Source organism: Sphaerodactylus townsendi, linkage group LG07 (assembly GCF_021028975.2).
Source record: "Sphaerodactylus townsendi isolate TG3544 linkage group LG07, MPM_Stown_v2.3, whole genome shotgun sequence".
NCBI lineage: Eukaryota > Metazoa > Chordata > Lepidosauria > Squamata > Sphaerodactylidae > Sphaerodactylus > Sphaerodactylus townsendi.
This window is the reverse complement of record NC_059431.1, coordinates 122,753,889-122,780,979: the sequence shown is the minus strand read 5'-3', so window position 1 is coordinate 122,780,979 and position 27,091 is coordinate 122,753,889. Positions and strand designations below refer to the sequence as shown.

Genomic DNA, 27,091 nt, shown 5'->3' with positions numbered 1-27,091 from the left:
GGAGCCCTGGGTGTGTTCAGATTTGTGAGTTAGGGCATGTTCTATAATGTGATGGTGACTTCGAGATGACCTGGTGCAAAAAATCATACTTTTGTTGTGGGGGGGTCGCCCATACCGGGGGATCCATTTTCCCTAGCTATGCCTCTGGCAAGCGGGCAGTCTCCCTTAAATGGCAGATGGGGCTGGAACCTAAAGTGAATGGGGGAACAGGGGTGGGGGGATAAAGTGTCTCCTGCCTGCTGTGTTCCCACAGGAGTGCCTCCAACCTGGGACTGTGCAAAAGGATCACTGGTTTAGCTGTTTTTGTAAACCCCGTTTTGGGAGAAATACAACGGGCCTAAGTCATTTTGAGGGAGAAACCTGTGTGAAGTTCTTCCTCACAGTGCTAAATACAATGTCCTGAAGATGTTATATTTGTGCCGTGCAGAATCCACCAAAGAAAATCTCCCATACCTTAGCAATCCACTTCCACCGGGCACCACGAAATGGGCGTTTCCTGGAGAAACCATCTCTAATGATACCTAATGATATATGGACTATTATTATTATGCATGCCTGGCACGGGCAGTCAGGCACACGTTCTTGCCTTTTCAATATTCCATGCCGTTGTTCTCGTAATGTTTGGGATGTGGATGCTTGTATCTGTTATTATCATTTGCAAGCCATTCTTCGTTTTGCTCATAGATAAGATTTATTAAACGAGCATGTCACGTCATAACTTAGACTTTTGTTTTGTTTGAGGTATGGGAAGTTTGCTTTTTGTTAGTTTCCGTTGCACCTATTTATCTTATTGTGTTTATTCATTTAGTTGTGGCCATTTTACTGCTATACCCACCATGCTGTGTCGGAATTCCAAATGCGCTTGCAAGCCCAAAAAGGTTGGCATGAAAACCCCACACGTGCCAGTTTTTACTCTCTGCCGTTTTCCTTTCTCCCTCTTTTTTCTTTAAATGATACTTAACTGTTCTGAACTGTGCTGAATATTCAGTGCCTCCTGGAGGGATATGAGCACGCTCAAGTCCTGGGTGGGGTATCTTTTTTTAATTCACAAAATGTTATTTTTCTGCATATTCTGAGAGTCCTCTGTGTATATTTTAATGTTTAAAAGTGTTTTCCTTCACTTAGTCAAAGTATAAGCAAGGACTCAGAGGCTTCCATAGCTCTCCTCTCCTGCATTTTATTCTCACAAAAACCCTGTGAGGCAGATTTAGCTGACTGTGTGTCTGTGACTGGCCCAAGATCATCCAATAGGCTTCCATGGCAGAGTGGGGGTTCAAATCTGGGTTTCCCTGATCCTAGTCCAACACTTTAACTGGTACTAGGTCACGTTGTGTAGGTGGTGGATAACTCTTTTACACTAACTTCATCGGGTGATAAAAGGATAGTATGCCAGGCGGATGGGATAACATTTGCAGTCAAAGTGGGCATTGCAGCATATTGGTAGGAGGCAGGAGTTCACTTGGGCTTCAACTAAAATCTTGTGTTCTGTAGTGAAAGACAGATAACTCTAGTTGAAAAAATACAAGTCTTTTTTCTGAGTCTGGTTATGCCCTTTTGCTGGCAAGTGGGTCACCTGTTTCAACTCGGCATGATGGACTCGCTTGGGAAAAACAGGTCATTAAGTTGCTCTGAATATTGATGCCCGTGTTGAGATGATGCAGAGAATCTGATTTCTTAAAGGCAATTGGATCGGGAAACAGCTTAAACAAATAAAGTGCATCTTTGAAGGACTGCCTCCTTCCATATGCCTGTGTGCCAAGTACGGTCCTCAGGAAGTTGGCTACCTTACCACTCAGGGTGGCCCATCGACCAGCACCTGGGCCTTCTCCATTGAAGAAGAAGACTTTATTTACAATCAGTGACCAAATACCCTTCTCCATTGTGTCTCTGGCACTGAATGGACACCCCAAGGATGTGAAGAGGGCCCCCCTTCTTGGTGATTTGAAGGGGTGCTGCAGCTTGCTTGCTTGCTGGGGTTTTGGGGGGAGAAGGGTTGAGTGGGAGCCATATTTTAAGAGGGGAGGGAGCTGGGACCTATTTTACTTTGCTGCCAACGGAAAGTGCCACTTTGAACCGGCACGGAGATATAAAACACTAACAGCCAGTTTTTTAAAAAATTAAATACCTAGTTGCAGAAAAGGAGTTAATATTTGCCTATGTTACAAATGGCTCTTGCTGATCTAAAAACTGTATAATGTCTGTGACTTACGGGTTTGTATTCCGAAACCAACACTCAGTTCTCTTTTCTGACAGGTATCGTTTATTTTTCTTCCTTATCTCCATAGTCATTTGCTTTGTTGTGACCAAGTCCTTGCTGCTGACCTGCTGTTTACCCATCTTTCTATTGGGTATGAGGTACTACTTCAGTAGAAAAGTTATCCTCAGCTATCTGGAGTGTGCCCTGAATACGGACATGTCTGATATTGAGCAATATTACATGAAATCGCCAGGTGAGTAAGAAGTCCACGGAAGGGGTTGATCACCAAACCCTACTTTGTGAAATAAGAACTTGAAACGTCTTTTTTAATGTGCCGCTTGGACTGAGGAATTTTTAAATGCTATGAATTCACCTCGTATAGACCACCCAGATAAGGAGAAGACCCTTAATTTTTAAACCAGAACTCCAAAAAGAATGGGGACGCTTCTTCTCCCTCCTTTTTTTTTGTCATACTTGGGTCTACAGGAGAACATCAGAAGCTGGGAACCAGATGAGTCTTCTTATATTGTATTATTATTAAGCATATCATATTGAAATAAGTGTTATATATTGAGCAGTAATTCTTGTTTGATGAAACTTTCTCCATTCCAGAGGCTGATAGAAGTGGCATGTAAAGCTTTAAAAAAGGTGGAAAGGGGAAAACTCTTGAAATAGAAATATATAAAGCAGCCCTCTTGGTGTTTGGTGTTTTGCACATCTCCGTGTTCAAGCAGGTCTCCCACATCTAGCAGTGTAGAAGAATCAGTAGGTCTTGGGAACATTTACCTGCTTATGAAAGACAAGCGGTTTCTAAGCTCTGGTGCTGCGGATGGGGGCAGATTTGTGCAGGAGGGATGTGGCTCTCATTTAGCTAGTAGGGAATATTTATCCCCCCCTCCCCTACCAAAAAAAAATTACTAAATAAGAATTCCTAAGTACTTGATTTTGAACACTCCTGGCCTCTTTTAACGTGCAGCATTCTTTGAAATCTGGTTTTGCGTTGTATACATATGTGGGTAGTACTGACGATGTTTGTTTCCATAAGCATATTAAGTCTCTCAAATAACAGGGCAGATCCTTATGTTTAAATGTGGCATTTTGCATAGTGTTAAGACAGAAACCCTAACAAAATAGAATTGGAAGTTGCAATTCCAAGTATTCGTTTCTGTGTAGGGTTTCTCTGTTCTGAAAATGTGTATGGTACCGTACCAACTTAACCTTTGTAACATTGCTTAAATGATTGTGGATCAACGTTTGCAGTCATTTAATTAGTTACCACGTAGAGTTGCCAATTTCAACTGACCTCCAGGCAATGAAGATGGGGTCCTCTGGAGGAATGGCTGTGTTAGAGGGTGGCCTCTATGGTACCACACCCTGCTGAGGTCCCTTCCCCAAACCCCACCCATAAAACCTCAGGAAATTCCCCATCCTGGGGTTAGCAGTCCTACTACTGCCTAGCAAAGCACGTTCAGTTTTTCATCCTGGGAGAAGCAGCATGTACACTATCTGTGTATGACTCGGGGATACAAGAATTTATTGTGCCCTAGTGCTGGGTGCTTCAGATTCTGGTTTATGAGAAGCTCTGGTTAACTGTAGCTGTTAATCACGGTCAAAGGGGAGGAGGAGGGCAGGGGTTGTGGGGAGGGCAGGGGTTACGTGTTCCACTATTAGTGACCCTTCTGAGGATATTGTCCATTCTCAATACACCTCAGCCAAGAAGATCGTCAGTAAAGGTCCAGCTCAGTAAAGGGAGAAGGAGTGTGTAACTCGAAAATTGGTGTGTTGGGAGAAGCCTGACACAGAATAAAGATAATTAAGAAGCAGAGGACACCCTGAAAAGGTTAAAATTGGCAATAGGCTTCTTTCAGAGGGGGTTAAGGATGCTGCATTTCTAACCAGGCTTGAGAATGTCATCATGATTGAGAACGTCTGGATCATCTTAAAACACTTCCTCTCTTCCACACATACAACTTTTTTTTTCATGTTTGTCTACTACATGTTTGTGGATTGAGTGATATGTTTAAAACCACAGATTAATAATCCAGTCCTAAGGAAAGTGGATGGGTTTTGTTTGAATATTATGAGGTTTCTGTTTTGGAGTGTCATGTTAATGTGAGCTGGCTGTCCGTTACCACGAGAAAAAAACGTGCTTCTGGGATCACCTGGGTGCAGAGAGCTCCCAAAAACAAAAATGTTTTAGCTGCACAACAAAAAAAGGTCTGTTATGATTCTGCAGCTCAAGATTTTATTGTCCAAAGCATTGCTTTCAAAACATGGAGGTATTTGTAATGCTGTACTTGGTGATAAGGGATTGCTTTGAACTGATTTTAGAAACATTCTGATTTAGACTTTCTATTTGATTAAAGAAGTAGAAAATGCAACTGTTGTACAAAGTAATCTTGGTCCTAGAACATTGCTTATCTGATGTCTCATTCCATTGATTCCATTATTTCCACTCTGTAATCCGCCTTGAACTTTAGTGAAGAAAAGGCAGACTGTAATTATTATAAGTCAATTAAAAAACAGATAAGAAGCGAAGGGCCCGTCTATTCCAGCAGCCTACTGCTGACCGTGGCAAAGTAGGTGACTTTGGAAAATATACAAATCAAGAAGGAAAGCAATCAATCCGTCCCCTCCTCTTTCTGTAGCTCTTGTGTTCAGGCGTACTGCTTCTGAACATGGAGGCAGGGCTGACATCAGCAAACAGTAAGGTGGGGCAGCTGCCCGGGGCACTTCTGGAAGCAGTGGGAGAAGCCACATACACAGGTGGTGCGTGGGGAATGGGACGACTTGCAAGTGGGAGGAAGGTGCTTGGGCAGGTGTGGGGGTGGGCATGGAAAGGAAGGCATGGGGGGCCTTGGCAGTGGACAAATGGGGGCCTCTGGCCTCTGTCTCCCACAGCCCCCCAAAATCTGGCCCTGATTGGAGGTTTCACTTAGCTGTCAGGACTCACAGCTGTTTCCGCACCTCTTGAAAAGCCATCTAAACCGATAGTCATTGTCCCATCTTGACACACTGTATTCCTTAAGTTAAACACAGTTTGAAGAAATACTTCCTTTAGCCTGAATCTACAGCATGTTAATTCTGTTAGATACCCCCAAATTCTAGCATTTTTCAGAGAGGGAGAGACCGTTCTTGGCCCTCTATCCCCTTGGGTGATTTTTGTAAAATTCCTTACTACTCTTTCTTTAAAATAAAAACATTCCAAAGTCTGTAAACTTTCCTTGTACACACTGGTGGATCTAGGGGGCAGGGGGATCATTTGGCCCAGACACCATTTGCCTGGGTCAGATGGGGGGCACATTTGGCCCCCTCATCATCCCTTCCCACCCCCATTCTGGGACGCCAGAAGAGGCCAATCCAGCTGCCTTTGCAGGAACATTACCTTCCTCCAGCTGCAATGTCCAGAATGCCCCCTGTCCTACCCTGTCGGGGTGGCTGGAAACTGGGCGTCGGTGCCTGTGGCCACTCCCCTGGCCCACCCGCTCTGGGGAGAGGCCACTGCAGAGACTGCCTTGTTGGGTCTCTCTGGGAGACCGACTGCTCCTGCCCTGCGTTTCAAGAGACGTCCAGGAGTTGGCCTCAAGGGAGGTTTTTTGGGTTTTCTTTTGCGGGGGAGCAGTGCAGTGTGTGTGTGGGGGGGGGAGTTCGGCCAGGGTCCAGGTGGGGTGCATTTTGTGGCGAGACACCGTTGCAGACGCAGAGAAAGGGTGCAGTTTCTTCAGGCTGCATTTTTCTGTCCTTTTTTAAACTGCACTGTGTCCTTTTTGAGACTGGGTGATGGTAAGTAAACATTGTATTCCACATACTACTACACCATAGACTTACGCAGGGACTGGCCTTGTTCCATTGCCCAATAATTACCTCACCCACCCCAATCTGTCTAGGTATTTTAATTGATCTATCCAGGATCTCAAGAACCCTTTCTTGATCACTCACTACCAATTCAAGCCCCATCAGTGTCTACTTAAAGGTATCTAATAAAAGGGCTTTTGTTTGCTGAAAGTTTTTACCCACCAAACCTTGCTGGTCTGTGAGGTGCTTCTGGACTCCCATCCATCTGTTCTACTGCAGACCAACACTGCTTCTTTTATTACCGTGAACTTCATTTGGTTTTATGGTTCAGCTTGTCTTCACCCATCATGGAGTTCTGCACAATCGGTTGTAACCTTGACTATTCTGAGTAATTTGGTGTTATCCGCAAATTTGGCCTGCTTACGACCTAATTCCAGATTATTTATGACCCTAGATATTCCGGTATCCCACTGCTTTTAAATTCACTCAAGCTCCTTCAGTGAGAGAGGACCAGATATATAAGAGCTGCTAGATTACCTTTAACCACAAAGCCAGTGTGGTTTAATGGCTGAGAGAGGCAGACTCTAATCTGAAGAATCGAGTTTGATTCACCACGTGAGTGGTGAACTCTTATCTAGTGAACTGAATTTGTTTCCCTGCTCCTACACATTAAGCCTGCTGGGTAACCTTGGGCTAGTCCCAGTTCTCTCCAAACTCTCAGCCCCACCTACCTCACAAGGGGAGAGGAAGGGAAAGGAGTTTATAAGCCATCTTGAGACTCTTTACGGTTGAGAAAAGTGTGGTATAAATCCAAACCCCTCTTCTTGAGAAGGTTGGGGGACAGAACTTTTAAGAAGCCATGCCCATTCTTCCTTGGAAGGATTTGTTCCTCTGTATGCTTAATAAGTCTATCTTCAATTATTCATTCCTACAATTTTTCTGTTTTTGATATTAGACTACCTGGCCTTTAATTTCCTGCATCACCCCAGGTCTCATTTTAAAAATCAACCCTACGTTTCCTGTTTCCCAATTAAAATCCCTCATGTATGCCATCCAGACTCAATGCCATGTTTAGCCTGAAACTTTGTCCCTTTATCAACTCTATTTGATTTAAATTCTTCCAAACTCTTTCTGCCCCCCCCTCCTCAATAGTGGTGCAAATATATCCACCTTCTTCTGAATTTGGTCAGCTTCTCTGCAGTTTCCTTTTCCTCATCTGTCAGTATTTTTCCTTCTTTGTTGTCTAGTTGTTAACCTCCATAGCTGTTGCCCCCCCACTCACCCCCGCTTTTGATGTACTTAAAGAAAATTAGATTCTTGATCTTAATTTTCAGTGGAACCTCCCAATCAAGCTTCTTGAGCTTCAACTGTTTCAACCCTATGAATCAATGTCCTCCAAAACATCCTGTTGTTAACTGGTCTTGCAAACTGAGGTCTGTGGCTTCCTTGATTGAATCCATCCATCTCATGTTGAGTCTTCCTCTTTTCCTGCTGCCTTCAACTTTTCCTAGCATTATTGTCTTTTCCAGTGCATCTTGTGTTCCCATAATGTAACCAAAGCATAGTAGTCTCAGTTTAGTCATTTTAGCTTCTACGGAGAGTCCAGATTTGATTTGATCTGGAACCGAGTTACTTGTATTTTTGGTGGTCTACAGTAAATTAAAAATATCTATGTGTGTAAGTGTGATCAAGTTACTTCTGATTTATGACAACTCTGAATTTATGACCTCCAAAATGTCCGATCATTAATAGCCTTGAGGACCATGGCTTCCTTTATATCTTAGGTTGGGTCTTCTTTTCCTGCTACCTTCAACTTTCCCCAGTGTTATTGTCATTTCCAACTCTAATAATATAACTTCTCATAATGTGACAAAAATATGATAGCCTCAATGTAGTCATTTCAGCTTTTAGGGGTAGTTCAGGCTTGATTTAATCTAGAACCCATTTATTTGTCTTTTGTGGTCTAGAGCAGGGGTCTGCAACCTGCAGCTCTCCAGATATTCATGGACCAATTGGCCATGCTGGCAGGGGCTGATGGGAATTGAAGTCCATGAACATCTGGAAAGCCTCAGCTTGCAGACCCCTGTTCTAGAGCATCCATAGAACTCTCATCCAGCATCATATTTCAAATGAATCAGATTTCTTCCTGCCAGTTTTCTTCATTGTCCAACTGTCACACCCATCTATATAAATAAAAAGCTAACCGTGCTTTTGTTCCTCACGGTCTAACTCACGAACCGCTGGAGCAAACGCCCTGAAATTTTCAGGAAACCCTGCTCAGCCGGCCGAATGTGTTTTCCGCCCCTGAAAAGGCTCGGGGAACACACCTGAGCCAGGTAAACACGAGCAACAGGGCTGTGATCCGGGGCACATGTGCATCACCTCACAGCCATTGCACACAGCCCGCGTGGGAGGACGGCACGAGCGGAGGGCTTGAATGGTGAAGCCAGCCGGAAGCCACCGAAACACGCGGACGGCCAGCCGATTGCACCCAGTCCCGCCCCCAAGCACAGTGGGGACGGGACCGGGGGTGGGGCAGACGGTCAGGCCCACGCCGCTGGAGAACACCGCCAATGGAGGGGCGGAAGGAAGGAGCCCCCGTTCGAGAACCACGAAGGTCGACTGAGCCACAGCGAAGCGTGGCTGGGTCTGCTAGTACATAATAAAAAGGAGACTACTATAGCATGAATTAACGTAGCTGCCAGTGAAATATCCTTATACTTAAGAACCTTTTCTAGCTCCTTAATGCTGCCCTACCCAATTTCATTCTCCTTCCAACTTTTTGTTTGCAGTCTCCCTTTTGGTTGATGATGGATCCAAGGAATGGAAAATCTTAAACAATTTCAAATTCTTCCTCATCACCCTTTTAGTTGATCAACCCCAGTAGTCTTTCATTTCACATCCATTCATAGTTTATCATTTAGCCTTTATTTGGCATAAAGCCATTCATAGTAATCAGGAACACTATGGTCGCCAGCAAACAAATACGTTATTTAAAGTAACTTGCAAGTGTTTTGAAGAGATTTGGAGTGTTTAACTCTCCATTTGAGTTTCCTCTAAACTCTTCTTGGAAAGTTTTCCTCTTGTGAAAAGGAATGGGACCATGTTGCTTGTTTTTGAACATCTCACTTAAATCTCTGCTGGAGTCCAGTTGAGGCAGAATTTTTACATCTTAAGACCGGGTTCTTGGGTGCCATGCAGCATTGTTTGCCTTCCACAGGATTCCATAGCTTTGGCTTTTGGTATTTAGAAATTTTTCAGTGACTCCTGTGTGTCCATAATGTAACCAAAGTATAGCAGCCTCCGTCTGACCTGCGTTTACACCACGTGGAAGCCCTGGAGCTAAATACACAACTACCAAGAATTAGGTTATTGTTTAAAACTAATAGAATTCCCAAAATATTACAAAATAAAAATACTTTTTTGGCGACAAAGGGTGTGTTTGTTTCCAGAGTATTTAAAGACACTCTTACTCACCCACTATTAACACTTTAAATTGACGTGGCATGAGTGAGAGCTGTCATTTTTCATTCTATCACTTTCTCTCTAATTTCTCTGCCTTCCTGATCTTTCCAAATCTCACGATCACTCTCGAATTTTTGGTTGGAGGGGGAATATGTCCTGTGCATGTGTATTGGACTTGAGGCATCCAGCCATAGCTGTTCTTATTCCTCTTTAAGATTTCTGGCTTATTGGAACAGTCCAGTCGTCTCCTAGAGAGAAACAAGATTTTGAAGGGTATGAGCTTTCCAGAATCAAAACTTTCTTTGTCAGTCTCAAAGGTGCTTCTGGACTTGACTGCAGCTATTCTATTGCAGACCAGTGGAGCTATCTGCTGAAACTATCTTCATGGAATCTTGCAGATAACAGAGTTATATCATCCCCATATGTTTTCTGTAGGATTGATATCAGCAAAAAATGTATCCTATTATCAATTCCAGTTCTGACCCACTTCTAAAATGCACCTCAAGTTGCCATTTAACACGAAATGCTTCTGCTTTCTCCTCTCAGCTTAACTTGGAGCAGCAGCAGCAAATTCAACATCAGGCATCTTCTTGGCATGACCATTTCTTGCTTAAAACTCTTGGTTCCCTTTCAACTTCTTTCACTGTTTTCCATACACTTGTTGGTGAGTTCTGGCTCCATTTACCTGACCTGGAATATCTACACCATCCGTCCTGAGCTGTGAGCATCCCCAGATGGCAGGCTCCTCAGTGGCTGCTGACTTGTCCCGGGAAGTTGGTTCATGTGATTCTCTGGGACTCCTTTGCTATCAACTGTCATTATTCCAATTCTGTTTTGATTTCGGCCAGCCCGTCTCTTTTATACAAGGTCACCTTTTTAAAGATGCTGCCTTGAAGCCAGTGGGGTGCAGTGGATTAGAGCCGTGGACTCCAACCTGGTGAATTGGGTTTGATTCCCCATTCCTCCACATGAGTGGAGGACCCTTATCTGGTGAACTGGATATGTTTCCCCACTCCTACACATGAAGCCTGCTTGGTGACCTTCAGCCAGTCACAGTTCTCTCAGTCCCACCTGTCTTACAAGGTGTCTATTGGGGGGGGGGGGAGGAAGGGAAGAAGAAGAAGAGGAGTTTGGATTTATACCCCCCCCCCCTTTCTCTCCTGCAGGAGACTCAAAGGGGCTGACAATCTCCTTGCCCTTCCCCCCTCACAACAGACACCCTGTGAGGTGGGAGGGGCTGAGGGAGCTCCAAGAAGCTGTGACTAGCCCAAGGTCACCCAGCTGGCATGTGTGGGAGTGCACAGGCTAATCTGAGTTCTCCCGATAAGCTTCCACAACTCAAGTGGCAGAGCTGGGAATCCAACCCTGTTCCTCCAGATCAGAGCGCACCTGCTCTTAGCCACTACGCCACTGCTGCTCTCCTGACAAAGGAGTTTGTAAGCCACTTTGACACTCCCTGTGGTTGATAAAAGTTGGGTATAAATCCAAACTCTTCTTCTGCATCAATATTCTGCATAGCGATTGTTTTTCCTCACAGAACCACCCATTGCCCAGAGTGTTCAGTGCTTTCGTTCCCCAGGGCCACTGACTCCTTGGTGCTGCTGCCTGTTGTATCTGCAGCCTTTGTACCCAGTGGGCAAGTCGCCCTGTGATCAAAATGTCCATCCCAAGCTCGCTTCCTAATTATCACATTGCTAATGGCCAACAACATCCCATGTTGGTAGGGTGTCCTCTTCATGGAAGGGTTATTTCGTGTGGGCTGGCAGGGTGGGGAACTTCTAGCAAGCCCTGGAAATCTCACCTACAAACCTCTACCCCCTCTGCTTTCTTAGGCTATTTTGTCCTCAAAGTCATTCCACCAAGCAGATGCCACAGACCGCCAATCTGTGCTTAGTAGGCAGAACATCAGAAGGACCCTGCTGGATCAGACCACTTGTCCATCTAAGCCAGCATTTCATCTCACATAAGTGGGCAGCCGGTTCCTCTGGAGGGACAACAGGAGGGCCTTCCCCTTGATGTTGCTTCCAGATCTGCAGGAGTTTCCTCACCCAGAGTTGGCAACCCTACCTGTGTCTATTAACCTCTTTAATTAATTATACTTGTATACCGCCCTCCCCCGAGGGCTCAAACTGCTTTGTCTGTCTAACCACTGGGGACTCCTTCGTGTTTACTGGGAAAGGTATTCTCAAAAGCTACCTGCAGATATATGTCTGTGGCCAGTACTTGATAAACTTCTTTTCTAGCTGATTGGAAGGAAGAGTCTGGCCAATGCAGAAGCAGACCCAATGCTCTGTTGGCTCCCTGTCCTATTAGGAGTGGTTACTTATTTTATTTATTTTGTTTTATTAAAACATTTGTACCCTGCCGTTCCTTGTGATTCAAGGGGGCAATAAGTAGTAAATAAATGGGGTTGAACTGTGAGGGCCCACATGGTACAGCCGTTAGAGTGTTAAAGTAGGATCTCAGAGACCTGCGTTCGAGTCCTTGCTCTGCCACGGAAGCTCCGTGCGTCACCAGTCACACCCTTTCTTCCTCACAGGGTTGTTATGAAGATGAAAGGGAGAGGAAGCAGACATAACATGCTTTGGGTCCTCATTGGAAGGAAAGGCTGAATATACTTGAAGAAACATGAATAAAACCAAAATGAATTATTGACACAGGATACCTGTTACTTGGGCTGTACTTTGAGCAGAGCTGTACAGGTGAGACATTATCGATATGGCAAAAGCTGTAGGACTACGGTCTGAAATAATGAGTTTAAGAGGAAAGAGATATAATTGTTCAAATGTCAACTGGTGATAAGAGTAGAGACTGGGTAAATGAGACAAAATAAAGATCTATAGTTCAGATATGGAGTAGGCTGTGACACAGGTAGAAGAGAGAAGAGCTTGGATTTATATGCTGCTTTTCTCAACCATAAGGAGTCTCAAAGCAGCTTACAAACTCCTTCCCTTTCTCTTCCCACAGCAGACACCATGTGAGGTTGGTAGGGCTGAGAGAGTTCTGAGAAAACTGTGAATTGGCCCAAGGTCATATAGCAAGCTTCATGTGGAGGAAGAAGAAGAGTTTGGACTTATACCTTGCTTTTCTCACCATAAGGAGTCTCAAAGCAGCTTACAAACATCTTCCGTTCTTCTCCCCACAATGGGCACCTTGTGAGGTAGGTGAAGCTGAGAGTTCTGAGAGAACTGAGACTAACCCAAGGTTACCCAGCAGGCTTCGTGTGTAGAATTGGGGAAACAAACCTGGATGACAGTTAAGACTCCATCACCCATATGGAAGAGTGGGGAATCCAACCCGGTTCTCCAGATTAGAGTCTGGCTATCTCATCATGCTGGAAGTTGCAAGCGACCCTCAAGCATTTCAAGAATAAGCTGAGAAGCACCTTGGTGTTAGGACAGGAGGGCTGAACGGCATGTGCTGGAGATGGAAAGAACTAGAGGGTGTGAGCTTGTTTGAACTTGTTTAACTTCAAAAGGGGGACACAGTGATAATTGGAACCCTTCCATCACCCACAGTTTACCTTCCTGGACCTTCTCAGTCCTCAGCGGAGCTTCTAGACTATTATATTTTTTCACTCACTTTTGATGGTACAATCTGGCAAGCTTCCCGCACTTCTTTCTGCGTCAGGGACACCCAGCGTGAGGCCCATGGGTGCCAAGCCTCCTCCTACTCACTGGTTTACCAGTGGCCACTTCTTTCTGCCCCATAGCGAAGTGCCAGTCCTGGACTTTCCTCCACCTTTTCTTCAGAAGAGCTCAGGAGGCATCACCTTCACCTCTGCAGGGAGAGCCCTGCCTTCGTCATAAGAGGAGGATTGGCTTGCCGTCTCTTGATATTTTGGAGTTGCTCCAGCATCCTTTAGTGGCCCTTTTGTGACACCCGCTCAGTGTTCTCAAAATTTCAAAACTGCCTGATTGGCTGAGGGCTTTCAATTGTTCCCAGGGTGAAAAAGGTTGTTGGAAGGAGTTCTGTTGAACGGATCTAGACCAACATCAATTAAATCATTTTGTACTCGGTCTTCTCAAAAATTTGAAAATTGCTTCTAGGCTCAACAACAATTGTTTGCTTGTTTGTTTCCTTAATTTGTACCCTGCCTTTCTCCGCAGTGGGGACCAAAAATGACTTACATCATTCTCCTCTTCTCTGTTTTATCTTTATTATAACCCTGTGAGGTAGGCGAGGCGGAAACTATGTCACCGACCCAATGTCACCCAATACGTTTTCCTGGCAAAGTGAAGAGTGGAACCTGGGTCTCCCAGAAGCGAGTGTGATGCTCTCACCAGTATACGGCACTGGCTCTTGTTTGGGGTTTTTTTAATTGCCCATAGTCTCAACAAGGCTGTTTGGAGCAATTCTATTGAACTGATTCAAATGCAGCCTGGCCTTTTGGAGTGCCCTGCTGAGTCGGGCCAGAGTTTCAGCAGCATCCCCCTCTCCCATCAGTAGCTATTCAGAAACATTTAAAAATGAAGACTTCTTGGGTAGAATCCTTTAGGGGCTGGGGTTTGGGATAGGTGGTTCAAGCGACATTTTCTAGCAGGACTCTTCCAACTCCTCGTGATTCTGTCATTTTAAGTATTCTAAAATTTACTGTTTAAAGGTAATTGGAGAACAGAAGTATTTTTTTCTATTGTGCCTCAATGGAAGAAAACAAAACAGAAAGCGCCTCGTAACCAATTCACATTTTTCTGTATAATTCTCTACATCAATAACTTAAGTCTGAAAGTTCATGGTTGTTTATCTGCCAGTTCAGAAATAGCTTCCTTGTTGACTTGAAGCTGTGGCCTGAGGGCAGCCTGGTGCAGTGGTTCAGAGCGGTGGACTCTAATCTGGAGAACTGAGCTTGATTCCCCACTCCTTCACATGAGCTACAGATTCTTATCTGGTGAACTGGATTTGTTCCCCTGTTCCTCCACTTGAAGCCTGCTGGGTGACCTTGAGCTAGTCACAGTTCTCTCCAAACTCTCTCAGCTCCACCTACCTCACAAGATGTCTGTTATGGGGAGAAGAAGGGGAAGAAGTTTGTAAGCCATCTTGAGTCTCCTTATAGGAGAGAAAGGGAGGGGTATAAATCCAAACTCTTCTTCCTCTCTCTTTTTATGCCAAGGTTCCTAGGTTGAATCGGCAGCAGCAGCATCTGATAAAAGGTCAGGTAGTGAAGGCCTTGGGACACCTCCACTTGAGACCCTGGGGAGCTGCTGCCAGTCCGAGTGAGAAATACTTGAGAGACCAAAAACCTGGCTCAGTATAAGAAGAAGAAGAAGAAGAGTTTGGATTTATATCCCCCCTTTCTCTCCTGTAGGAGACTCAAAGGGGCTTACAATCTCCTTGCCCTTCCCCCCTCACAACAAACACCCTGTGAGGTAGGTGGGGCTGAGAGAGCTCCGAGAAGCTGTGACTAGCCCAAGGTCACCCAGCTGGCGTCTGTGGGAGTGTACAGGCTAATCTGAATTCCCCAGATAAGCCTCCACAGCTCAGGCGGCAGAGCGGGGAATCAAACCCGGTTCCTCCAGATTAGATACACGAGCTCTTAACCTCCTACGCCACTGCTGCTCCTAGGCAGCTTCACGCATAAGGCAGCTTCACGCATGTTCTGAAGTCACTGGAGATGACAGAACTGCAGTTTCACTGCAAAACGTTACTTTAAAGGCACTGGGGCTAATTTAGATAGTTAATTTCCAGACCACCATTAACTTAAAAATGCGTTGATTTAAAAATGTGTTTTATCTTTGATTTGGCAAGGCAGTGCAGCGAATCCATCTTGCATGTATGCACGCATCGGTTTCCAGGAAATAACCAGCACACCTACTCTTTAAAAGTCAGTGCCTTAATAGGTGTGAGCTTTAAATTGCAGTTTAAATGTATATGCGCTGAATGTAATGGAAGAATTAGCCAGCGCACGCACAACGAAAAATAAAATAAATGCCATGTGTTCACTGTTAACTTCATATTGGCCACGATTTCTCTTCTGGTGGTTGGTTGGCCAGCAGTCTTAAAAATTTTGAAAGGTGGGCGGGGCTGAAAGCCAGCTGTTAACTATCAGGGTAGGGTGTGCAGGCAAATACGCAGCTAATTTTGAAAGGCATCTACCGCCAATATTTAATAAATAACTAACATGGCATTTCTGTAATAGATGTGGGTCTGCTGTTCTTCCCAGCCTGAATAGGCATTTCCTTAATGGGTGTTGGCAGAAGCGTCATTTCTGAAATATCCAGGGTTTGTGCTGCTCTTCTCCACGTCAGGTCATTCCAGTGAAACATGAGGACATATTTTGCAGGGGCAACGGAGCAACCCTGTCCATGTAGTATTGCCTTCTTCTCACACGCAGAGCCCTTTGCCTTGAAGCTCTATCCTGGAAGCTCTGGGGCTAACTAGCTGGTGAGGTTTCTCATGAGTAAGGGATGTCTAGATTTCAATCTTTACTATTATGCAACTCTGGATTTTGTTCACCTAATAAGTGAAATATTCTTCCCACATCCAGGGATATCTGGTATGTCTGCTTTTGCAGCACTGACCCCTTTCACCTCCTACAAGTTGAACCAGGGTTCTTGCTTTGCTACACGCTGGGTTTTGTAATGAAATTTCTCCTCTCCATTGGTTCAACCATGTGAATTATGTACACAGTTGACTTTTGTGTACATGCATTTTACAGGGAGTCTACAATTGGGGTTTCAGTAAATGGCAAGAAGATAGTCTTGGGATAGCCGCTCTCTTCCATGGAGTGGTGTGAACTGGTCCGAAGTCTTCAGGGAAGGCCATCTCATCCCCAGACTATCACATAGTTCCTCAGGTAGGACCAATATTTCCCTCAAAGCAGTAGCATCATTTCTTTTCCCCTTCCCTGAAAGTATTACTTGGAGGGAGAGAACTCCACAGGGACAACGTGCTGTGAAAAATGTGCCGCTGCTGTTACCTTGGTAGCATCTCATCATGTAAGACAGTGTGATGCAACGTCGCTGTGCTCCTGAGCTTCCGCCCAGCAAAGGGGAGCAGGGACAAAGAGATCACATTGCTCCTTGTGGATGCTTCCTGGCGACAGGAAGAAGTGACGCTGTTTCTTCAGTGGCGGTCAAGCAGCTCTTGGTGGCCTCTGTTTTCTGAGGGGTGTATCGCGACACCATCGGTGTGACATTGGCATCCTGCCAGTTTATTTAAAATATTTTCATGCCACCTTCCTACCTTATCAGGGTCCACAAGGTGGTGAAGATAAAAAAAAAATTAAAACATTTCAGCAATTAAAATTGAAATGATAAAATAGTTGTTCCTGCCCTGAGACAGTAAAGGTCAATACTATGAAAGGCAGGTATCTTTGTTGGTGTTTCAGACGCTTCCCCAAGCCACTATTCCAGTTTCAGTGTTTTTCAGATATTCTAAGGCAGCAATTTGTTTCCAGTCCAGGCACATTTTGGTGTGAGATACATGATCATAAGCTAGGCTTTAGTGTGTGCCTAGACCCGTTCATGATGCTGCTCTAGCACAGCCGTCAGGCATTCATACTTCCAGGGTGATTTCTGACCCTGCGCTGCTTGTCTGAAGAGTTGCCCCTTTCTTAAACAGGCACTGTTACTTTTCCATTGTGACTCTTTTCTGCCTGGATGTGATGCTGCATTTATTTCTCCAAATCTTTCCTCATGATCATTTTTTCTTTTGAAGCGTCGGGTTAACTCCTTCCTTCATCTCTGTTATCTTTCTTCCCTTTCCTCAGATGTCAACATCTTGGCCACAAGGCTGAGGGGTTGCTGTTGAATTTATGGAAACATTATCCATGGAGCTTGAAATGTACAATTAAATGTTCCACCTTGTTGTAAAACACTTGGTGGTGCTCGGCATTTTCTGTCACAGCCTGTGATATTAATGCACCCAGATCAGCCAGAGAGTTGCAATACTCACCTGCAAGAATTAAAAAAAGTCCCGTTGTGGCATCAAGGAATGTGGGAGGTGGAAGACAGCATTGGTTTGGTAATTCTGTAATCTACTCCTGAGAGGAAATCACCGTGCAATACAAAGTGCTGGAAGGGTTTTAATTTGACAAAGAGCAGATGTCTAAATCCGCCAACTTGGCCCACAACAAAAGAAAGGAGGTTTTTTTTCAACTTGGGGAACCCCCCCAGACTTGCAGAAAAATCTTAAAATTAAAAAATCGGGGAGGGGGGTTACATCTCTCCCCAAAAACAAAAATGTTGGGCATTTCCTGGACAGCGTGGATCCTGATGATTATGGGGGAGAGGAGGAAGGGATGGGGGAGAGCGGTGGCAGAGGGGAGTCTGACATTGAAAGGGTGGGGGAAGATTGATAGATAAGGGGTGGGGCCAAAAGAGTGAGGGAGAAAATAGAGGGAAAGGGAAGGAAGCAAAAGATGCTGCCTCCTCACAAGTTTCTTGAGAGACCCACCTGTGTGTTTATGAAGCACAGCAGCAGAAAACCCTCGAGTGTGTGTGTGTGCACAAGAAGTTGCTTTGTGCTTCATACAGATCAGTGTGGCTCTCCAGCCTCTGAGGCACAGGCCTTTCCGATCACCTGCCAGGCAGAGTTGTTGTTAAGGGGATAAAATGGAGGAGGGAAGAATGATGTGATTAGATCCCTGTTGGGGGGCAGGGGGAGAGATGGATATGACTATATTGTCAAAGGCTTTCACGGCCGGAATCACTGGGGTGCTGTGTGGTTTCCGGACTGTATGGCCCTGTTCTAGTAGCATTTTCTCCGGACATTTCGCCTGCATCTGTGGCATCTGCATCCTCAGGGTAATGATCCTCTGAAGATGCTAGCCACAGATGCAGGCAAAACGTCAGGAGAAAATGCTACTAGAACATGGCCATACAGCCCGGAAACCACACAGCACCCCACTGGATATGGCTATCTGACTAATAATGATTTCTGTCAGTTACAGCAAGACATGCAACGTTAAAGCTATCACAAGCACATAACTAACAATAAATATATTGTATACAATCTTTTTTGTTTGTTTTAAATCAGCCATTTTCTGTAATAAACTTGCAATATGAATAAATTTTATAATGATTAATCAACTGAGTTAACAGGATAATGATTCCAGGGCCAATTCTAGCAAGAATTACCTCTTCAGTTGGGAGGGGGTAAGAAATGATATAAGGCAGGAAATATGATATTTAATGTTTTTTAAATTAACACTTACTAAGGATAAGATATCTTACAACCATGTACAATGTGATTAACAGAGTAATCTAAAAAGGGTAGTTGAGATAAGGAGTGATTATTAGAAATTTTCATACGTACAATCAATCAAGAGAACCCATAATAAATCAACTTGAGTTGTAATTTTGCCCTCTTGTTTAGAAAAGATAGCATCTCTTCTTTAAAAAAAGACTGAAATAAATCCTTGAATGGATTTTTCACATTCATTGGGGTGGATGTTATTTTTAATTTTTTATTGTACTGAGGAATTTTAATTTTTAAAGGATAAATTGATCTCAGCAGAAGAGGTGGATTTGGGAAAGTGGCATCACACTGTACCATCAGTTGACCTTTGACCTCGAAGTGACATCACAAAACATTACATTACAAAGTGATTGTGTCCTTGCTAAGTTCTGCCCTCCCCAAACTCCATACTTCCCAGCTACTGCTCCAAATACCTCTAGCAATTTCCTGAGCCAGAGTTGACGTTAAGGGACAAAGAACTCATGGTGGGGTATGACCATTTTGAAATTTGTTAATAGCATCTATTGGGGCCTCCAAACTGAGAAGAAATCATTTACACTCAGATGGGAACTTTTTTTCTTTTTAACTATTTAGACCAGTGATGGCTAACCTTTTCGAGACCAAGTGCCCAAATTGCAACCCAAAACCCACTTATTTATCGCAAAGGGCCTACATGGCAATATAACCTGAGTACTGAGATTTTAGTTTAGAAAAAATGGTTGGCTCCGAGGCACGTGTTACTCAGGAGTAAGTTTAGTGAAGCTTAGTGAACCGTGCAACGCTTCAAATGGGTGAATCACGGTCCTAGGAGGGTTTATTCAGAAGCAAACTCCATTGCCAGCAACCGAGCTTACTCCCAGGTAAAGGTCATGCCCAGGCCAGCCTAGATGTGAGTGTGTGTGTGTGTGTGTGGGGGGGGTGATTTTCCACCCCCCTCCCACATGATGAACTCTGTGCGCAAGTGCCCACAGAGAGGGCTCTGAGTGCCACCTCTGGCACCTGTGCCAAAGGTTCGCCAACACTGATTTAGGCTGATTCCCCACTGCAGAGTCGACCTAGGTTCAACACGGTTCCTTTAACTGGTACTGACCCAGGGTTGACTCTCGTCACTTCCCTCAGCAACTGTGTTCAACTCAGTTCATCCAACTTGAACCCTCAGAGGGTGGGATCATCTTCGGTACCTCTTTTGCTCCTCATTCCTGATTAGCTCTTGTTTTATGGCAGGAAACGTGTGTGTCCTTTTTAAAAAGTTTTTATACATCGCAGCTACGTAGAATTGGCTGAACGGGAGAGTCGTGGTCGCATCATTGTAGCTTTGAAAATAGCAGTTAAAATTTTTAAAAGGCGCGCTTTTCCCTGCCGTGACTCTCCCATTCTGTGCATGCCCAAAACACAGCTCTTGATTGGCTGAACAGAAGAGTCGCCACGGACGATTCCCCACTGTCTAGCTTCCAACTGCGTTCGACCTAGGTTTGGGGAAAAAGCTGTATTTCAGAACTGGAATCAGAAATTCCAGTTCTGAGGGGGACAGAACTGAAACGAACCCAGGTCGAACTCAGCAGCAGTGGGGAGTTGCTGGGATGAACCTAGGTCGAACCTAGGTCAACTCTGTGGGGAATCAGCCTTAGTCTCACTCAGTTTTCCCAGTTTAAATAAACCACAAAAGCTGCTATTTGCATGTGGGAGGAGAATTCAGATACCTGTGCAGTTCTTCTAAGTGTGAACTTTCGCACATGCCAAATAATGCATTTTCAAAAAATGTATTTTTACTGTGTGAAATGACAAAATCTACCTGCAAATGTAAAGTGTATTGAAAGTGCATTATTTGGCATGTGCAAAAGCACACTAAGTTTTCTTCTAAAGGTAAAATAGATTTGGTTGAATAACAAATTACAAACTGCTGTGAGGGGAGTCCTCCAGAATTCTCAGTGTTCTAGGTTAGAAATGGAAGGATGTTCATGGATTTCTTGCCATTGTGTCTAGTTCGGTCTTGAGACTCAACCATTTAAATTCTAGCGCTATCATTTATTAAAGCCATTTTTAAATGTTATGTTTTGTGAGACTCATAACCAGCTTAACTGAACTAAGCAACAACTGTGAGATTGCCCAAATCCATAAAGCCCCATAAAATAGTTGAAGAGAGAATTTTTAAGTATACCTGTTTCTCATGGCCATGCTGAATTGAATAGCCATGTGTATTCTCTGATGTTAATTGGCTAGCATCCATATGGTGATTTCACAGATGGGGATAGGTGAGTCCACACTTTTAGAAAGCTTGTTTAGGTGGCAAAAATATGTGGGATTCCATATTTTAAAGACAGCAACACAACATGGTCCATTTTGTTAAGGTCAATTCTTACAGATTTCAAACAGTAAGAAACAGGATCCTGTAATTTTCCTTCTACCCTGTCACGTAATCTCTGATTTTCTGACTGTTCCAAAATTCCAGATGCAGGAATCTTGTTCATATGTTATGGCGAACACAAACATACAAGACCTGTTTGCAAAGAAAGAAGAAGTGCATGTTCACTGTAGAAACAAAACCGACGCCCCATCCTTGGAAAAATATGTTGTTTCAATCACATGAATTCATGCATTGAATGTACACGAGAATTACTGTGTGCGCTTATAAAGAATAAAATTCGAATGTACACTGTACACAGCTTGTATGCGTGCTCACTGTGAATTGTGAACAGGGCTTGTGGATATTTAATTCTGCTTCTTTCAGATGAGGCAATGGCAGCAATCGGCAGTGTTTTGGCAATGTTCACTTTATTTCAAAATATACAAGGAGAGTGTGGGGGAAAGCAAAGGCCGTACATCTGCTACCTCATACCAGATTCCAAGAGAGAGAGACTCTCCCCTACATTGCAAGATTTTTTTAGCAAACTCCTACAGCTCCATGTGTCTTTCCTAAATTTCAAATGTTTGTATTTTCATCCATACCCCGCTCTCTCCCCATAACTGACAGTGAAGGTGATCCTTGCTCCAAGTTGGTAAAGAGTTGGAACACATGGATTGTTCCCTGCTAAGTGAGGATGAGTGGGGTCTAATTTGTCTTCTGGAAATTCGGAAGGATTCTTTCAGGGCCAGAAAGAACAGGGCTTCAAGCGCTCCCCCAGAAATAAAACTCACTGCAGATAATGAAAGCATTGATTAAACTGTTGACGTCCATCCAATTTGAAGAAAAATTTCCATTATTTAAAGAAGCAGTACCACCTGTGGTGAGAGCAGTAAAATCTGGACAGGCTGAGCTGTTTCTTGAATTGAGTTCCCCAACCTTGTTGAACTGGGCTCTTCACACCTTTGGAATTCTGACCCAGCATGGTGGGTGCAAGGACAAAATGGTTGCTGCAGCTTATCTTCAGTCACCCAGAGAAGATCCTTGTACAGCTGCTGCTCAAGCAACATTTAAAAAAAAGAAGCACATCTAATCACATCTCCAGTGGCCAATTTGAAGCCCCACCTGACTCCACTCACTATCTAAAAATGGTTGGTGTCACCAGGAAAGGTATCAGTGACCCGTGTGGCACCCATTACTACCCCATAGGGGACCTGTCCGAGAGGTCTACTGCATTCCACTGTGCTGTGACTCTCCATTGCCAGTTATGTTGTAATGCCAGATGTGGAGTGGGAAGATATAAATACCTTCTGAACTATCATGCATATTATGTGATCTACAGCCAGTCGCTGAATTTTAGCCTACCCTACCTCACAGGACTGTGGGAGAGCCATGTAAATGTCCTTCACCTTCTTGTAATCATAATTTGAACAAGCAGTTCTAATTTGCACTCATGATACTCAAAAGGAAACAGAAAGAGGGCAAGGCAGTGGCATCACTACCGTGGGGCGGGGACAAATGCCCCAGGTGGGCCCCCATTCAGTCACGTGGGGGCGGAAAATCGCCCCCACACCCCTGCCCCTTCCTCGGCCAGCCCCACCAGGCCATTCCTTCAGCCAGCAGAGGCTGAAGGAGTGGCCTAGCAGGGCCACCACAGGGCACCCCTTGCCCCGCCCTGCCAGGCCTGAGCACCCCTCGGCCCCAACCCATCAGGCCCCACCAGGCTATCTGGGACCACTGCCGACTCAGGTAAGTGGGGCACAGGGGGCATAGCTACCACGGGGCATGGGGGGCTCCATTTTGCCCTGTTATGCCTCTGGGGCAAGGTGCTGCCATTAGAAGCCAAAGATCACAAGATATCTTTACTTGGGACCTTGGCCTTTTCTGCATGCACAGCTTACCACAGGTTTTCCCAGTGGTCCAAGCCTGTTTCTTGGGAACATTTTCTGTGAAATCATTTCACACACCTCCAATCCCCTCATAGTTTTTCCTTTTGTCTCTTCAGTTGCATTTATTCCATTTATTTGACAGAGGCCGTTTCCGCACGGGCAAAATATGACGTCGTCGCAACGGAAAAAGAAGCGTCAGAGCGAGAGCGTTCGCACGCGCAGCGGCGGAGGTGCGCAGTCGCGCCGTCGCGAAAACGCTAAACCGGCGCGAAGACGGTGTATTCAGAAAACGCTTAAAACCACTCTTTTTCCCCATGTGACGCATCGACGCCGCACTCGTGCGAACAGCCGCCACGGAGCTGTCGTCACAAATGGCGTCGGGCCTGCACGGCTTCGCAAGTGCGCAGGCGCAACATCGCGAGACGCCGCTTCCGCAGCGCTTCCGTGCGAACCGTCACAGTTCTGCGGGGCTGCGGACGCCCGCAGCTCCGCCTGTCTGTGTGAACGCTTTTTTTGGGATGCGTCGCAATTTGCGACGTCATCGCGTCGCTGCTTTTGGCCGTGCGGAAACGGCCATAGTCTTGGTTTAAATTTATCCCATATTCGCCAAATGGCATGTCTAATAGAATGATCATTGAAAGCATTACTGACTGTAACCTTATCATACCATGAATAGGCATAGCAACCACATCTCAAATCAAGTACTTCTAAATCAAGCAATCTTCTATTTCTCAACGTAACCCATTCTTTCAACCAACTTAAGAAACAAGCAGCAAAATATAATTTCAGATCACGAACACTCAGACCTCTTTTCGTTGAATTTATCTCCAGGGGTTTTTTTTTCCTTGCCAGAGTTTGATATATCCTTTTGCAATTGTTTAAATAGCTGACTTCATTCGTTGACTCAGTATTGACTTCATTTGTCAACACCAGTATTGTTGGAAACAAAAATAACATCCTTGATACAACTTAACCACAGAAAACCACCCAAAATGATAGCTTGAATTTATTCATGTTGATTGATCTTTTTTAAACTTCATTTCATGTTTTAACATAATTATATTGATATAGCAAACAGTTTATCCTTGTCGACATAATACGCAGATATTTCACATTTTTCAACCTTAAAGCATCCTTTACTCATCAACTATATTTGATCTTGAAATTTCATATTTTTGTTAAAAACCTTAATTTTTCATTAATTTTAGACTCCATGTCATTAATTTGGTTCATTTAAAACCCCAAAGTACCAAGTGCTTTGAACTACAGCAGCAAAAATTCAGCTCCCTTTAAAGGGGTTTCTAAAACCACCACCAAATCATCAGCAAATTTTAATTATAACACTATTTCTTAATTTTATATCCCTAATCCTTTCATCAAGTCTTATGTCTCTATTCAATACTTTCAGGACAGAAACATAAACAGGACAGAAGAGAGTAGACAATCTTGTCTTGTTCTTTTCTGTATCTCACATTGTTTCATTAAATCTCCATTACCAATTATTTGTGCTGAGCACAACGTAGAAATCTATTTCACTATTTTATAAAATTTTCTCCAAAATCTGTATTTTCCAAAACCTTTAAAAAACAGTTCAACTTATCAAATACTCTCTCTGCTTTTTGAAAAATCAAAGTGGCTTGCTTTTCATTTTGTTTCTCCAATATTCCAGAATACCCAGTACTGTTCTGACATTGTCCTCTAACTATCTTATAGGTAAAAAACTACATTGATCTTGTAACATTGTTTTCAGTCTGTCAACTGAAATTGTAGTAAACCACTTATAGTCATTATAAAGTAACTATGTTTGGTCTATCATTTCTTTGCAAAGTTAAATCTTGTCATTCTTTAAGTATCACAGCTCAACCCAGAGCATGCTGTAGCCAGGGGCAGCACCACGGCCCTGCTGCCTCCAAGAGGTTTCAGGGGGTGCAGGAAGGCTAAGAAACAAACAAAATAAAAAACAGCCGCCTGAATAAATTATAAAATATACCACCAGAGCACCATGGAGTTTGATTTTCTGACTTGATCCACCAGTGCTTCTGCTCTTCTGTAACCTTAGGCAAGTTTTGTTCTCTAAGATATTCTTCTGTTTTTACCAATGGAATCTTTTGTCCAGGTGATCCATCTCTTGTCCGTTATATAAATTTGTATAATAATTATAAAGTATTTTTGAATTGACATGTTGTCCATTAAAATATTGTTCCCTTTTTCTTGCCATTTCAATATCATTTTCTTCTCTTTTTTAATTTCATATGCGAAGCATTTTTGCAGATTGTTTGTATATTTAAATTTGTTTGCCTTTGCATATTTCAGTTTTGTTTCCATATCTCTCACTGTTGATATAGATACCAGTTGTTGAAAAAAAAATTGTTGTGCAATTTTCTTATCTCTTGGATTTTTAAAAAATTCTCTTTTGATCTGAAACATTCCTGCATTTTCTTGTGTCTTTTTCATATGCTCACAATTATGTTGTATCAGGTAGCCCCTCGCATAAGCGTTACTTGCATCCCAAATGATTCTAAAGTCTGTTCCCTTATTGAAAAAAAGTTCAAAACTTCAGATTTTTCTTACAATCCTTTGCAACAATGTCCTTTTGCAGCAGAGTTTCATTTAGACTCCATCTAAGAGGCTTTCTTTTACAAACCAAGCTTAAAGTCTTGGGTCAGATTTCTAATTTGGATACATTAGATGCCAAATCCCTAAAAACTTAAATCATATCTAGTCTTGAAAAATATCTGCGTCTTTCTAGACGGGAAAAGTATTCTCTTGAATTTTCATTTTTTGTCTCCAGTTGACGACCAAATTTTTTTAAAGCTTTGGCAATTTGCTTTGCATTTAAAATATTATTTTAAGAAAATTCAGCCATTTATGGCATCCTCACTCCATTCCAGTTCTTCAACAGGCACCAATTTTCATTGTTTTATATACCCCTTTATCTTTTTTTGGAGCATAAATTCCCAACACTGTAATTTTAACTCCAAACAAATTACCTTTCACCTCCGCGTATCTACTATGCTCATCAGTCAGTACCAATTTAGGATCTAAAAACCATCCCACTTTTCTCTTTAATGCTGCCTGAGATAAATTATTTTCCCAGGATTTATGGAACAGATATTCTACATCCTTTTTTAAATGTAGGCTTCATGTAGACAAATTATAACTTGTTCTAGTTTTTTCAAATGATGAAATATTTTTCTCCCCTTTTGTGGAGCATTAGCTCTAATCATATTCCATGTTAGACATTTGTAGTCCATAGTTGAATTCCAGAGTATTAACTATTGCTATCCAGTCCAATTCGTTTCCTCTTCTTTTCCCTGTTGTGGATGATCTGCTTCTAATTGATCTTGATCTGAGACTTCTGAGATCTCTGTATCACTAAAATCCCTTTTGTATAGTTCAAGGAATTCTTGCACCTTTTGAATCACAATCAATCTGAATCTTTGTTGCTTGAAAGTAAAAGATACACCTTCCAGTTTTCCCAAAAAGACATAACGTTCTTCTGTTTCAATTTTCAGTTAGGAAGATGTACTCTTTTCTCTTGCTCAGGTGTTCCTTTCAAAATGGCTTAGTTCATATTATCAATATTTAATCTTGTAATAGCTATGTTTATGGTTACGCATTTAATCTTGTTTCAAAAGGCTGTTGTAGGGTAAGATCTCTCCTCTTTCTTACAAACTGAACCAGGATCCTCTGAAGATGCCAGCCACAGATGCAGGCAAAATGTCAGGAGGAAATGCTACTGGAACACGGCCATACAGCCTGGAAGCACCACAACACTCCAGTGATTCCGGCTGTGAAAACCTTTGACAATACATTGAACCAGTATATCTCACTGCATTTTATTTGGAATTTAATCTATAGACTTCATTAGCTTCAATGTCCATATCTTTCTCTAGAATTCTCAGAAAGTCTGCTGTGGAGGCTATAATACTGTCTTATATTTTCATCTGCAGTCTCAGGAACCACCCTGAATCTCAAATAAAATTCTTTCTGTCTCAATTCCAATAGAGCCAGATTCTCCCTTTCTCTTGCCAGATTTCTGTTAAAAGTTCCTGCCTTCCCTTCAGGAGTTTCAACTTTGTCATTAGTTTGTGTTATTTCTCCAAATCTATAGAACTTTACAGTTTCTTACAGCTCAATCTAAAGGGGAGGTAGATCTGCAGTGGCTGGGCATGGCACCACCACGCAGCTTCCAGAGTGGTACTCAGTGGCACAGCTACTGAGAAA

At 43.4% G+C, this 27,091-nt stretch overlaps 1 protein-coding gene and 1 long non-coding RNA gene across 2 annotated transcripts in view; both read left to right on the top strand.

Annotated features, from left to right (window-relative positions):
• NAT8L (N-acetyltransferase 8 like) overlaps positions 1 to 27,091 on the top strand; it is a 78,946-nt gene that overhangs the window by 16,651 nt on the left and 35,204 nt on the right. The window contains exon 2 of the mRNA XM_048504464.1: positions 2,286 to 2,450. Coding sequence (XP_048360421.1) covers positions 2,286 to 2,450 — 165 coding nt within the window. The remainder of the gene's footprint in view (positions 1 to 2,285; positions 2,451 to 27,091) is intronic.
• On the top strand, positions 18,538 to 27,076 carry LOC125436090. Its single transcript, XR_007244996.1, has 3 exons — positions 18,538 to 19,385; positions 25,520 to 25,525; positions 27,063 to 27,076. It is a non-coding gene; the product is annotated as an uncharacterized LOC125436090 (long non-coding RNA).